The sequence below is a fragment of the Elephantulus edwardii genome, unplaced genomic scaffold, assembly GCF_000299155.1.
Source record: "Elephantulus edwardii isolate Elephantulus edwardi_28Jun2011 unplaced genomic scaffold, EleEdw1.0 scaffold00349, whole genome shotgun sequence".
In the NCBI taxonomy this organism is placed as follows: Eukaryota; Metazoa; Chordata; class Mammalia; order Macroscelidea; family Macroscelididae; genus Elephantulus; species Elephantulus edwardii.
In genome coordinates this window covers 2,051,395-2,063,502 of record NW_006400099.1, presented here as the reverse complement: position 1 = coordinate 2,063,502, position 12,108 = coordinate 2,051,395, and the positions used below count along the sequence as shown (strand labels likewise).

General features: G+C 42.7%; 1 protein-coding gene across 1 annotated transcript in view; it reads right to left on the bottom strand.

Annotated features, from left to right (window-relative positions):
• Window positions 1-1,583: 1,583 nt before the first annotated feature.
• LOC102870667 (ribosomal biogenesis protein LAS1L-like) overlaps window positions 1,584-12,108 on the bottom strand; it is a 30,711-nt gene continuing 20,186 nt past the window's right edge. The window contains exons 2-7 of the mRNA XM_006901896.1: window positions 11,267-11,352; window positions 10,475-10,681; window positions 9,993-10,140; window positions 4,553-4,998; window positions 3,405-3,555; window positions 1,584-1,707 (exon numbers count right to left, since the gene is read on the bottom strand). Coding sequence (XP_006901958.1) covers window positions 1,584-1,707; window positions 3,405-3,555; window positions 4,553-4,998; window positions 9,993-10,140; window positions 10,475-10,681; window positions 11,267-11,352 — 1,162 coding nt within the window. The remainder of the gene's footprint in view (window positions 1,708-3,404; window positions 3,556-4,552; window positions 4,999-9,992; window positions 10,141-10,474; window positions 10,682-11,266; window positions 11,353-12,108) is intronic.

Here is a 12,108-nt window from a genome sequence, read left to right as displayed (position 1 = left end):
AATTTTAACGATGCAAATACATTTTATAAGAAACATAAACATAGACTATATATATGGATTGCACCTGATGGTATGCATAGGAATCAGATAGATGACATCAACTGTGAAAACTAGGCCAGGCACTGATTATGGAACAAACCATTAACTACTCATATACAAGTTCAAGCTGAAGCTGAGGAAAATTAAATCATATCCATGGGAACCAAAATTTGAGCCTATCCCACCTGAGTTTCAAAACCATCTCAGGAACAGGTTTGAGGCCTTGAACACTAATGAGTAAAGACCAGATGAGCTGTGGGAGGAAATAAAGAATATCATCCAGGAAGAATGCAAAAGACTATTACAAAGACAGAGGAGGAAGGAAAGACCAAAATGAATGTCAGAAAAGACTCTGTACATTGCACTAAAGTGCTGAGAAGCCTTCTCTTGGATCAAACATGGTCCTACAGAGAGAATCTCTCACTCAGCTATCACTCTCCAAAGGGTGGGGATAGGGATGTTTTACCACAGATTTGACCACTACCTTGGAAATATAACCTAAGCAAAAATAGCATGAACATTGGAACTCCTTGCAGAATTTAAGGTGGTCATAATTAGTGACTATCTTTTCTGACTAGGTTTAAAGCTCTGATGGAGAAGAACATGGTTTATTCATCCATCTTCACCTCAGGGATGACACGGATGGGTACTCTGAGTGTCTGATATAATTACATTATCATAAAGAAGAGGCTCTGGACTAATTTCTGTGGTTCTAATGCGTACCACAGGATAGTCCACTCTATTTTTTTCTCAGGTAAAGACATGTCAAAGAAAGGCTTCTCTCTGGCTTTCAGTTCTTGCTTGGTAAGGGAAGACAGATAAGGCAGAAGCTTACTGGGTAGAAGCATGAAGGTTTGGGTCTTCCCATGGTGAGGGTATAAGCAGACCCCAGCTAATGGCTGGGCTCTGTGGCAGCAGCTTCTCTCCTACAGAGCCTGATGCTTTAAGTGAGCTGGCCTGTTCTAGAGCTCAGAGGAGTAGATGATTTCAAGGATTAATAAAAAGATACAGAAGAAACTGATGGTGAGAGTAACCAGAGTTAGTAGACACGAGGGACTTCAGAACCTACCCTAACCCTGTTCTACATAGAATAAAGAAGGGAAAATGGAATTAATTGGATCCAGCATGTATCCCCTTCACCTCACAAACACCAAACACTAAAACTAGTTATATATTTATTGTTTTTCAAAACAAAACCATATAGGGGAGCTCTGGTGGCCTAGTGGCAAGAAGCTGTACTGCAATCCCAGAGGAACACGGTTCGAATCCACCAGACGCTCTGCCGGAGAAGGAGGCGCAATATCCTCCTGTACCAGTCAGATCTGATTTGACGGTACACACTCACAAAATAAAAAAACAAAACAAACAAAACAAACAAACAAAAAAAAACAAAACCAAACCATAACCACAAAACATATTAAAAATCCCATTGTAGTAGAAAAAGAGATTCAGGCTCTCTTGGGTTACTGATAGAACATCAAGCATACTGGGGGTTGGGTTATTTTCCTGGCAAGGTTTGATGCACACTTGTTCAAGGGCTCACATCAGAAGAGCTGCAGGCCAGTTTTGAGTCCATGTAGCTGCCCTTGGTTCCACAGAAGGCCCTCGAAGTTGTTCCTGCTATTGCTGCAGTTGGCATTGCCGATGCCACAGCTTGAGCCCACGGTGCTGCAGAAAGAGTAGGATGTCTGTCAGTTATGGAAGGAGTCAATATTAGGCGCTGAGGGGATATGGGTGATCTATGAGAAGGGCCATCCTTCTGCCTGGTTTTACAGAGATAACACTTCAAGTGGGAACCATGTATGGCTCATTCCTACCCTCAGTTGAGGGAGGGAAAGGAGACAAAGTGGAATTTTTAAATTATAGCTTTATTCAGAGGTCCAACATATTAATCAGATTAAAGCAGAGCTGTTTGGGCTGAAGCACAAAAGGAGATTCTCTACCATTCCACCTTCGCATTCCCAGGCAGGTAATTCAAAGCAGATGCTTTAATATGGCCTTCTTCCAAGCCCCAAACTTAAACCCAAGATCCTGGGCTGGACATCCTCACCCTCATGCCCTCAACACCTAGTCTAAGGAACCAAGGCCAAGCTCGCTATTACAGGGCTAGATCCAGCTTCCACTTCAGTAAGGCAAATTGCTCTAAGAAGCCATCCCATAAGTCCTGCCTACTCAGAATACTCTTGCTTGCCAAAAATTCTTCAAGTTGGATGAGGGTGTAAGCTGAGAATAAAGATATCATTCTCTCCCTTAGGCAGATCCATGGTTAAACTACTGTAGCTGCAAAAGCCCTTAGGATCTAATCCACTCACAATCCTACAAAGGAATCAGAGGCCCCAGATATGGGAAAGGCAACACAATCCAGTTAGGAATGTAGCTGTGACAAGAAGCTAGGATGAGCATATCCTTCCCTAGCAGAGGAAGTCTCCCTACTACAGGGGGAATGGGACTTGGGCCAAATTAACTTGCTTCTGTGTTAGCAGTTCCATCTACCCACACTTAATCCTGGGTACCCTGAGCTCATTGAATTGGCCTTACCCAGGGTCAAGCCAGTTGGGGTTGAGGGGGAAACTTAGATATGTGCCTCCAAACCCCAAACTAGAGACAACCTGATTTCTCCAGCTGCCTCCTATAGAGGAAGCATGCTGTTTCCTAGACAGATCCTAATGCCTTAGAGGCCCTGAGTTCTACTGCCCTCTCCCAGGATGCCCAGATGAAAAGGGACTCATCTTCCAGAGATTGAATAAGCCAGGAAAAACACCACAGAGTCTCTCCATTTCAGGGGCTCAATAATCTCTCTCTGGTACAAGATTCTCTTAGTCTCATTTTCCCAATATTCAAGAATGTACAGGCTCTCTGGACAGGATTCTTTGTGCTATCATCACAGACCCTCAGGTAGGACTGCTTGGTTCTTGGATCCCCCTGATGGCCCAAGGGCTCCCACATCTGTGATCTAGAGGTGTGTTCTGAGGGAGTGCAGAGGCCTGTGCAGACCTTGCTATCAAGATGCCTGGACAGTATGGGAAGACCTAATGATTACTCTGTACAACGTTGGACCAGTATCTTCCCCTTTCTTGGTCTGTTTTCACTCTCGGAACATGAAGAAATCGGACTAGAGTTCTTGACCTCTATGGTGGGCTATTTAGAAGATTTTTTTCCAAGTTACAAACACGTCTCCCTCTCAAAATGTGTACACACACACACACACACACACACACACACACACGTATATATAATTTGAATTTCTACTTTATTCATTTAGGCTCTCACTAGGAATGGCTACCTCCCCAATTCAACCTACTTCTCTTGCTCCCTCCCACAAAGGGTAAAGGGGAGTAAAAAGTCCTGCTACCATGGGCACTTACCTAGTCTTGCATATTGGAGGTTCCAGCCGTTGTTCTAGCACAGGCTGATCCAAAAGATACATGGTGTCATAATCTTCTAGCATAAGCTCCGCTGGGTCTTCAGTCTGACCTGGCATTTGGCCAAATGGGAATGTGACCCACTGTACATCTTCTGTGGAACAAAGGAAAATGCTCAGAGCAGACTGATCAGCTGGTTCTCAGACTGGCACACAAGCCTGTCTACTGATCCACACCCAAAAGTGGGCTCAACTCTGTGAGTGTCTCCAGCTTCACTCTTCTTTGCATCACTTTTAGTGAGCTGCTCTGGACTTCAATGCTCTCCACTCCCTTTCCAAACACCATTACATAATCTATGCTCTTTCTTTCCCCCTACATATAGCTCAAACACAAGACTTTTAATTCTTACTACTTCATCCTTCCCACTTGCCCAAACATGTCTCACAGAGACATATACATCTTTCTTTAGACATGACTGTTTCACTGTCCTAATCTCTTATCTGCATATAATTTCCTCTATTTCCACATTTGCACGGTGACATCCACTCATTCATTCAGACCCCGGTCTGAATGCCTCAGAATTCCCAGACAATCTTCTCCAAACCCATAGAAACCTCGGAATATCTGAATGACCTAGATTTCCCACATATCTTAGAATATCATGCCATTTTGCACTAGTCTTGCCTTAAGAAATATACAATGCACCTAAAACCAACACACACATATAAAATATCATAAAATACCCTGACTTATACATAAAGGATTCTATCTGATAAAGCTTTTTCTCACATACTTTGGGCACGTTGCTAGGGGAGCCTATTCCTTAGAGAGGGACATCATGGTTGGAAAGGTGAAGGTATGGTAAAGGAGAGGAAGACCCTAAACTAGGTGGACTGACACAGTGACTGCAATAATGGGCTTAAGTGTATCAGATACTGTGACGATGGAAGATTATTCACAGGGTCACTCTGAATCATACTCGACTTGATGACACCTAACAAAACTCACTGCACATCCATCCCTCCCCACTTTAGGTTGGCAGTATTTTTTTTTTTTTCTTTACCAGTAAGCCACTAGAGTAGGAAAGTCTCACAACTAACTAGTGAAAGAAGAAACTGGTGTAGCGAAGAAAACAGATGTAGGCTGCTTACCTGTGCTAACTTGCCACACAGAGCCCTGCAAAGCTCCTCTTTTTTGGGCCAGGAGACTGGAAATTTCAGCAGTGAGGGAATCCTCCCTTGTAGAGGAAGGCCCCACTTCCATTCTATCTTCTTCATCATCATGTTCCTCTTTCTCATGGTCATCATCTTCTGCTTCCTCTGTGTGATCTCCCAAGTTCTCATCCTTCTTTTCTTTATCATCATTAAAGCTACCCAGGTCCTGGGCCTTGTCTTTTCCTTCAGATCCAAAGCTGGAGCCAGGAGGTTCAAGTCTCCAGTACAGACTATCTAGTGTATATGGGGTCTTCCTGATTGTGAAGGCCTCTGACTCCTCCTGCACCAGGCTGTTTTCTCCACTCTGAGTGTAAATGGAGCAGATGTGCAGCAGTTTCTCCTGGTCTTCGTCTGGTAGGACTGACCCCATAGCTTTGAAGATACTGAGTAAAGAAAGTGATAGGGTAGTAAAGATTCAAAATCAAAAGTCACTTCACACCATCAACACTCTAAGGTTTGAATTTGGTTTGAGTTCTAGACTTGGTTCTGAAAAGGCAGTGTGGTAGAGTAGACAGAACAGAAACAATAGTAGTACAGACCCTGAATAAGCTCTGTGCCTCAATTCCATTTTCAGTAAAACTGAACTTATAGGATTGATGGGAGGAACAAGCAGAGAACTCACATAAAATTACTGGCCCAGTGCCTAGCACACAGTGGGAATAAAAGACAGCCATTGTACTCTGTACTAAAATGTTATATAAAGACACAAATTAGACAGCAGACCTACAGCAATGGATAGGAGAATGGAAAATCCTTTTCTTCCTATGATCTAGCTAAGTAATCTGCCCTGAGTACCTAAAATATGGCTAAAAGGATGCTGGACTTCTTCAGGATGGAACACAAAATGTGATCTTTCTGAAAGCAGTCATAGTCCAGTGCGGAATGAGGGAAAGAAAGAAAAAAAACCAAACCAATAGCAATTTACAAGACAGGATGTTGGAAGACCAGATGAACACTGCAGAAAGCAGGCACTGTAAAGACTAGGGCAAGCAGAAAGCACAAAAAAGCAGAATTAATTAAGGAAGAACTTCATGCAGGAGTCATGGGGGAGGGGCACCAAAAAGACCCATGGAAAAGAGCAAGCACATATTACTGGATGAGGTGACAGTAGCTGTGGGACAAGAAAAGCTAAGCAAAGTATGTGTGTGTTTATGTTTTGTCTGTTTTGAGGGCCATCTGGCAACATCAAGCACAGAATCAGCTGCTTCTGGTCCTCTAAGAACAAAGGCTGTTCCTGAGACTCACTAGTAATCACGGGGAAGGCAACCTACAGGAAGAGAAACCAAGGACAAGCCTGTTACAACAGTCCAGTCTAGGAATTGAATTAGAGCATTGGTAAGGAGATGAGAGGGAGAGAATCTGTAAAGGACAGATAGAGCAAAGCTTGGTGACTAGATGGCAGGGATCAGGCAGGCAGAGGGGAATTAACAATGATAGTAATGTGCACACAAGGAACTATGCTAACAGCAAAAGCACCCATAAAGACACAGTCACTGTGAGAACTCATGGGTGGGCAGGGACGGGTTGGGAAGTGAGTTTTAATTCATTGCCATTCAGTTGGAACCAACTCTTGGCTGACCCTCCATCAGGTTTCAGAGGCTATAAATTGCATGGAAAGAGACTGCTCATCTTTCTCCCATGGAAAAATTGGCGAAGAATTATCTTTCCCCTCACTGCAGTTGATTTGTATTCCTAATTTCTTATTATTACCCATCCATTATCTCAAGCTGCACTATTAAAGTGTGGGCATGGTATCAGTCTTAAAATATATACTTCACTTCCTTGGGTTTGCCTGGTTACAGTTCGGAGTTGAGGTCACATACTTAGGTTCATGGAAAGGTGGATTTTGCACTCCTAAGACCTGGGTCCAAATCCCTGTCCAATCATCAATAAACCCTGGGTCTCCCATAATAGTTAAAGCACTCATAAGAGTCCTGTTAAATGACTTCTACCAAAAATATACAGCGCCATGTATGACATTTAACTGCAGAGATACTTTACTTTCACATTCCTTTAGTCATTGAGTAATTCTGGTAAAGTATTTTCTCCTATTTTAATTCTAAATTCCTTTTGAACATTAAATGTGAGTACAGAGGCTGGATGGTTCCAAGTACTCTGCTGTTCGGAGACTACATTTCTTTACTGAGAGTCCCATTTGCTTTCCTTTTGTCTTTACTGGTTCACAAACTTATACTAGCTGTTCAGGTTCAAGTTCTCAAGGCCTAATGACTTTTTAATCTGGAGGGAAAAGAGCCAAGCTCTGTAAGTCTAGTAACAGACACTTTTGCAATAGTACAATATAATAAAGCATTGTAGAAAGAATCTAGCACAAAGGACAAAATTTCTGGATGTTGACCTCAGCCCTGCTATTGACTTGCAGCACAGTATCTGGGAAAACCCATTGTGTTTCCCAATCTATATAACGGGGCAAGTAGGACTAGGTAAGTCTGGGGCAGACAGGATATATGCACAAGGAATCATACTCAAGTGTGACACTATTATCGCTGGCAGGTGTCACATACCTCTGGTATTCATGGGTTGGGAGATCTGTGTTCCAAATTTCTCCAATACCCGCTGCTTTCATTCTGTATACACTTATGATTGGAAAGTACCTTGAAGGCCACTACCCAAATCTTTTCCATGCTTCTCTTTTCACACTCTCCCCAAATAACATACACATATTATATTCCTTCTGATTGAGAAACTTTATTCATTTTCTTGATTGTATGCCTCCTCTGAGATGCTTTTCCTGACTACTCCAGGTTCTTTTGGTTCTCTAAGTTTTCCACTCCTCCATATTATTTCTACTCTAAAGTGCACACATCTCGAGATTTGGCTACTTGGTTTAGTATTTCCTGAAGGCCTTTCCCTGTATGGATTTGTCTATAATGCTATTTTTTTTTTCTCTCTCCTAACTACTGTACGCAAAATAACATCAGAGTCAGTCCCCATAAAGTAATCAGAGGGTTTTGACATATGAACTCCCACTTTATCCATTCATCAAGCACTGAGTCAGTTACTACCAAGTGAAGTACCAATAATATAGCACAGTACAATCCTGTTCAACATTTACTGATGTCTGTCTGGTGCCTATATCTCTGTGGTGTGCTGGCACAGCTGGTTAATGGCAAACAACTGCCCTTGAAAATCTTACAATTTGATAAAAGGAAGGAAACTAGAGATAGACACAACACCACAAAAGATCATATTTGAGAAATAATTGAATCAATATAACAGAATAGATAATGTCATCACCAAGTGAGACAGTGGGTTGTGGTAAGAAATATGATAACCAATTCTGTTTTGGTTCACCTAAGGGAAAATGGCTGAGCCAGATAGAGAGATTTGGGTCTCATAATTTTATAGTATTTCTAAAGTACTAAAAAGCAATGATGTCAGTCTGGAGACTAAGGTGCACCTGATACAGGCCATGGTCTTAGCAATTACTTGCTATGCATTAGAGAGCTGGACAATGACTAGGGATGATAGAAGGAGAGTTGTTGCCTTTGAGCTGTGGTGCTGGAGAAGAGGAATGAATATACTAAAGACTGCTAGGACAACAAACAAGTTTGTCCTAAACAGGGTGAAGCCAGGCAAGGATTTTGAAGCTTTGTCTGACATACTTTGGACATTTTTCAAGGTGGGATCAGTCCTTAGGAGGGTAGAGGGACAGCACAAGAGAGGAAGACCCTCAACGAGATGGACTGATTCAGTCACTGGGAAAATGGGGATAGGTGTGTCAGTGACAATAAGATTGGCACAGGACAGAGCAGGGTTTAGGTGTGTTGTGCACAGGGTTACTATGAGTCATAGGTGACTTGACAGCACATAACAATAACCAATAAAAAGCACAGGTCTCTCAAGGAGGCAGAGATGAACAGTTTTAATCCAGCAGACAATAATGCTGATGAGTTCCCAAAATTTGAGGGTAGACTGCTAAGTGTAGATTACACTTTTGAGATGTCTGGATGGTAGAGGAAGGATGACAAACTAGTAGCTAGAGAGGGATGCAGGGTCAAAGGAAATTGTTCTTTTGTTGTTACTAAGTTGAGAAAAAATGAGGCACATTCACAGGTTGAATAAGATCCAGGAAAGCAAGAGTGAGGTCCCAGAAATGCTAGAAGAAGGTGGTTCCAAAGCACAAGTGGACAAGCAGGCTATGAGGCAGAGCAAGATGACTTTACTCTGTGACTGGCGAGAAGGTTAAGTACACAAATAACATAACAGGTCAGTACACAGGAATAGACCTCTGGTTGAAAGGTACCCTCTGGATGCCATGAGATCAACGAAGTTAGAGTAAAATGGGACAGAGGATTTGAAGTGAGTGATAGGGTTTAGAATAGTCAGGAAATGGGAGACAGTGTAGTCAGAAAACAAGCAAAAGTTCAGACAAGTAGAACTGAGCAATCCCTCAGGATGAGAGTCAGGAGAAACAGTAAAGAACAATACAAACTTGGAGTTTGCATGTCAGATCAGGTTAGACTCAGGTAGCTAGTGAAGTTAAGGGAAAGGAAGGTCCAGGGAGGTAATAAATGGAAGGATAAAGATCTAAATGAAAGCAACAAGCATATATCATGGAACATAAGAGTAAGAACTGGAATGTTAAGACAATAGTGGTTGAGTGTGCTATCAGGATGTCAATTTTCAGAAATGGAACAGCTCTGGGTAATGGAAATGGATTGCTGAATACAGTAGAGATAAAAGTCACTAGAATTGAAGAGCTGTGGAATATTACAATATGCAAATGAAATATATAATGCTTCAGAAAGTGGCTCAGGGTCAGAAAATGACAGAGAAAAGGTAACAACCACAAGTATCTATGGGAGTCAGAACAATGTTAAGTTTGACTACAAACCCAGAGGGACTTAATGGGAAACACAGACGTTATGGCTAACCATGATCAGCTGGGGCAGAATCAGAACGCTCTTTGAATATCAGGTAAAGGCTAGATGCATCATAAAGGCAATAGGGAGCTACTGAATATTGTTAAATAACTACATAGAGGTTGACTTTTGGAAAGTAATGGAAGAGACAGCACTGCACTTTAAACAAGAAGACCAAGGCTCAGTAAAGAGCAGCAGCTAATACTTATTGAATACTTACTTAACTCTATGCAGGTCACTGTTCTAAACATTCTAGGGGGATTGTATCATCTTTCTTATGACAGACTCCAGTCAGGTCTTAATTGTGTGATCTTAGGGAGAATGTCTTGCCTCAGAACTCTCTGGGACTCAGTTTTCCCATTTGTCAATGGAAGAGGGATTGGGTCAGAAGTTCTTAAAAGAGCTCTTCCAGCTCAACCATTCTAGGACTCTATGGTCCTGAGATTTTATGGTGACTTCTCACTCTTGTTTGAGACTGAATTCATGAAACTTACAGCTGAAGGAGTTGGGGGCTGGCCCAGCAAGGTGAGCCTAAACAGGACTCAACTACTCGAGGCCAATCAAGTGAGGTAGGGCAGCTGAACAGTCTCCAGCTCTTTCTTACTTCCCAATGGCTTGCAGAAAACCGGCGGGCATTTCGTCCTAAAAGAGAAGAAAGGGTCTGAGGAAAAGGAAAGAGTAAATCCCCACATCCAACCTTTTACTTCAAAATGCTCAGCTCTGTCCCTCTTCATCCCCATAATTCCAATCCTTTATCTCCCATCTACTCAAAAGTATTCAAGGCCTTCGTACCAGCCATGCATAGGCTGTGAGAAGAAAAAAGGTGAAGGGAGATCTGCTACTCTGGAGCCTCTCAGAGTAAGCATTAACCCTTCACAAAAGAGGTTGGTATATCTCTCGGGTCAAATGCTGAGGACTGTGGTAATACAAATGCCTGGGTTTCCCTAGGGCCTGGGCTAGGGCTATCTTCCCTCACCAGTCTTGGTGTTGGCCACGATCAGTTCAATGATCCAGTTGAGGATGTAGGTAGGCCGGATCCCGCTGTCCCCCAAGGATGGCAGCTCAGAGAGCATCCTCTCCAGCAAGGCCTGTGTGAAGGTCTGAGAGTGCAAGCCCCTAAGCAGGGGCTGCCAGAACTGAGAGAACGGCTTTGGCACCAGGATGTCATTCAAGTCCACATTTTCTAGGTTGTGACAGGCACATTGACAGGCGATGGTGGGAGGAAAAGCAAGAGAGAGAATAAGAGTAAGCCCCAACAACAACAACAGAGTTGCAATCACAGGACAGGAGGAAATAGGAAAACAGAACAGTAGGAGAAAAAGAAACTAGTTAGTATCTGGTATTCAATCATTGACTTAAATTAACATAGAAAAGAACAAGAACTGTTTCTAGCTTCCGCTTTGTCAATAACACTGTGTGACTTTTGGTCAGTACCTTCCCTTCTTTGGACCTCAGTTTGCCCATATTTAACATGAGGTTGCTGGACTAGATGACCTCACAAGATTGTTCTCAATTTGCTGTTCTATTTCTCTAGTTATTGGCTATATAACAATTAACACAGCATAACGACATTAAGATTCTCCCGCCTCACCCCAACTCAACCCACTCCAGATCTCCTAATGACAGCCCCACAAGCACAACTGCTTATCAGTGGAGCTACCTTTGGCCATACAGTGGCAACAAACAGCCCTCACCCAGCCCATTCCCTGTGTTCTTATCCAAGAAACACAATATTTCTGAGGCTGCAGGGAGCCCCCAGGGACCCTACCTTCATAGTTTATCTGCAAGGCAGCCAACTGCTCAAATGTGGGGATGAGGAAGCCATCATCCAGAAAAGCATCCAGTACAGCTTCACTGGAGCAAGAAGACACTTCTTTAGTAAGCTGAAGCAGCCAGAAGACCCTCTCTTACTCCCTCACCCACCCACAGGGAAGCCAATGCCTCTGGCAAGAAATAAAACAGCTTAAGGGAGGAGGAAAGTTTCCTGGGGCAAGAGCTGGTCTGGAAGTAGTAGGTTTTAAATGAACAAAACCAAGTATATTCTAGTTGAATTCCCATAATGAGGGCAGTTATGGGGGAGCTCCATACTGTGGAGCTCCAGTGATATAGCTCATAGGTACTTGCACTACTAACTCAAAGGTAGCACTTCCCCATCTATTTGAATCTACCATCAGTGGTTCTACAGGAGAAAGATGGGCAAATCTCTTCCTGTTTGATTTACAACCTATGAAACCCTGCTGAAGGGTCAGCACTGAGTTGGTTCCAACTCTACAGCAAAGAGTTTTGAGTGGTTGAACAAACCACAAATGGAGCGAAGTCCCAGGCCCTTTGATGAAAGGTTAAATGCCTGGGATAAGGCGAGTAAAGGGATTCTGGATTTAGTTTTGTTTTGCTCAGTCGTTTTTCTTACTCTTGATAATTCTCGAGTCTTCTACTCTTCCTCTTATGACTTCTTATGTCTTCTAGATCTCAAAGTAGTATTTTAAAAAAAAAAAAAAGTAGAAACCCTGGGGACTCAATTGCTAGACTAGATATAATCTGTAGGCTTTTGTTGCAGGGGTTGAAGAAAAAGGCTATAAGGATATCATTCATCCAAGTAAGATGCCTCCT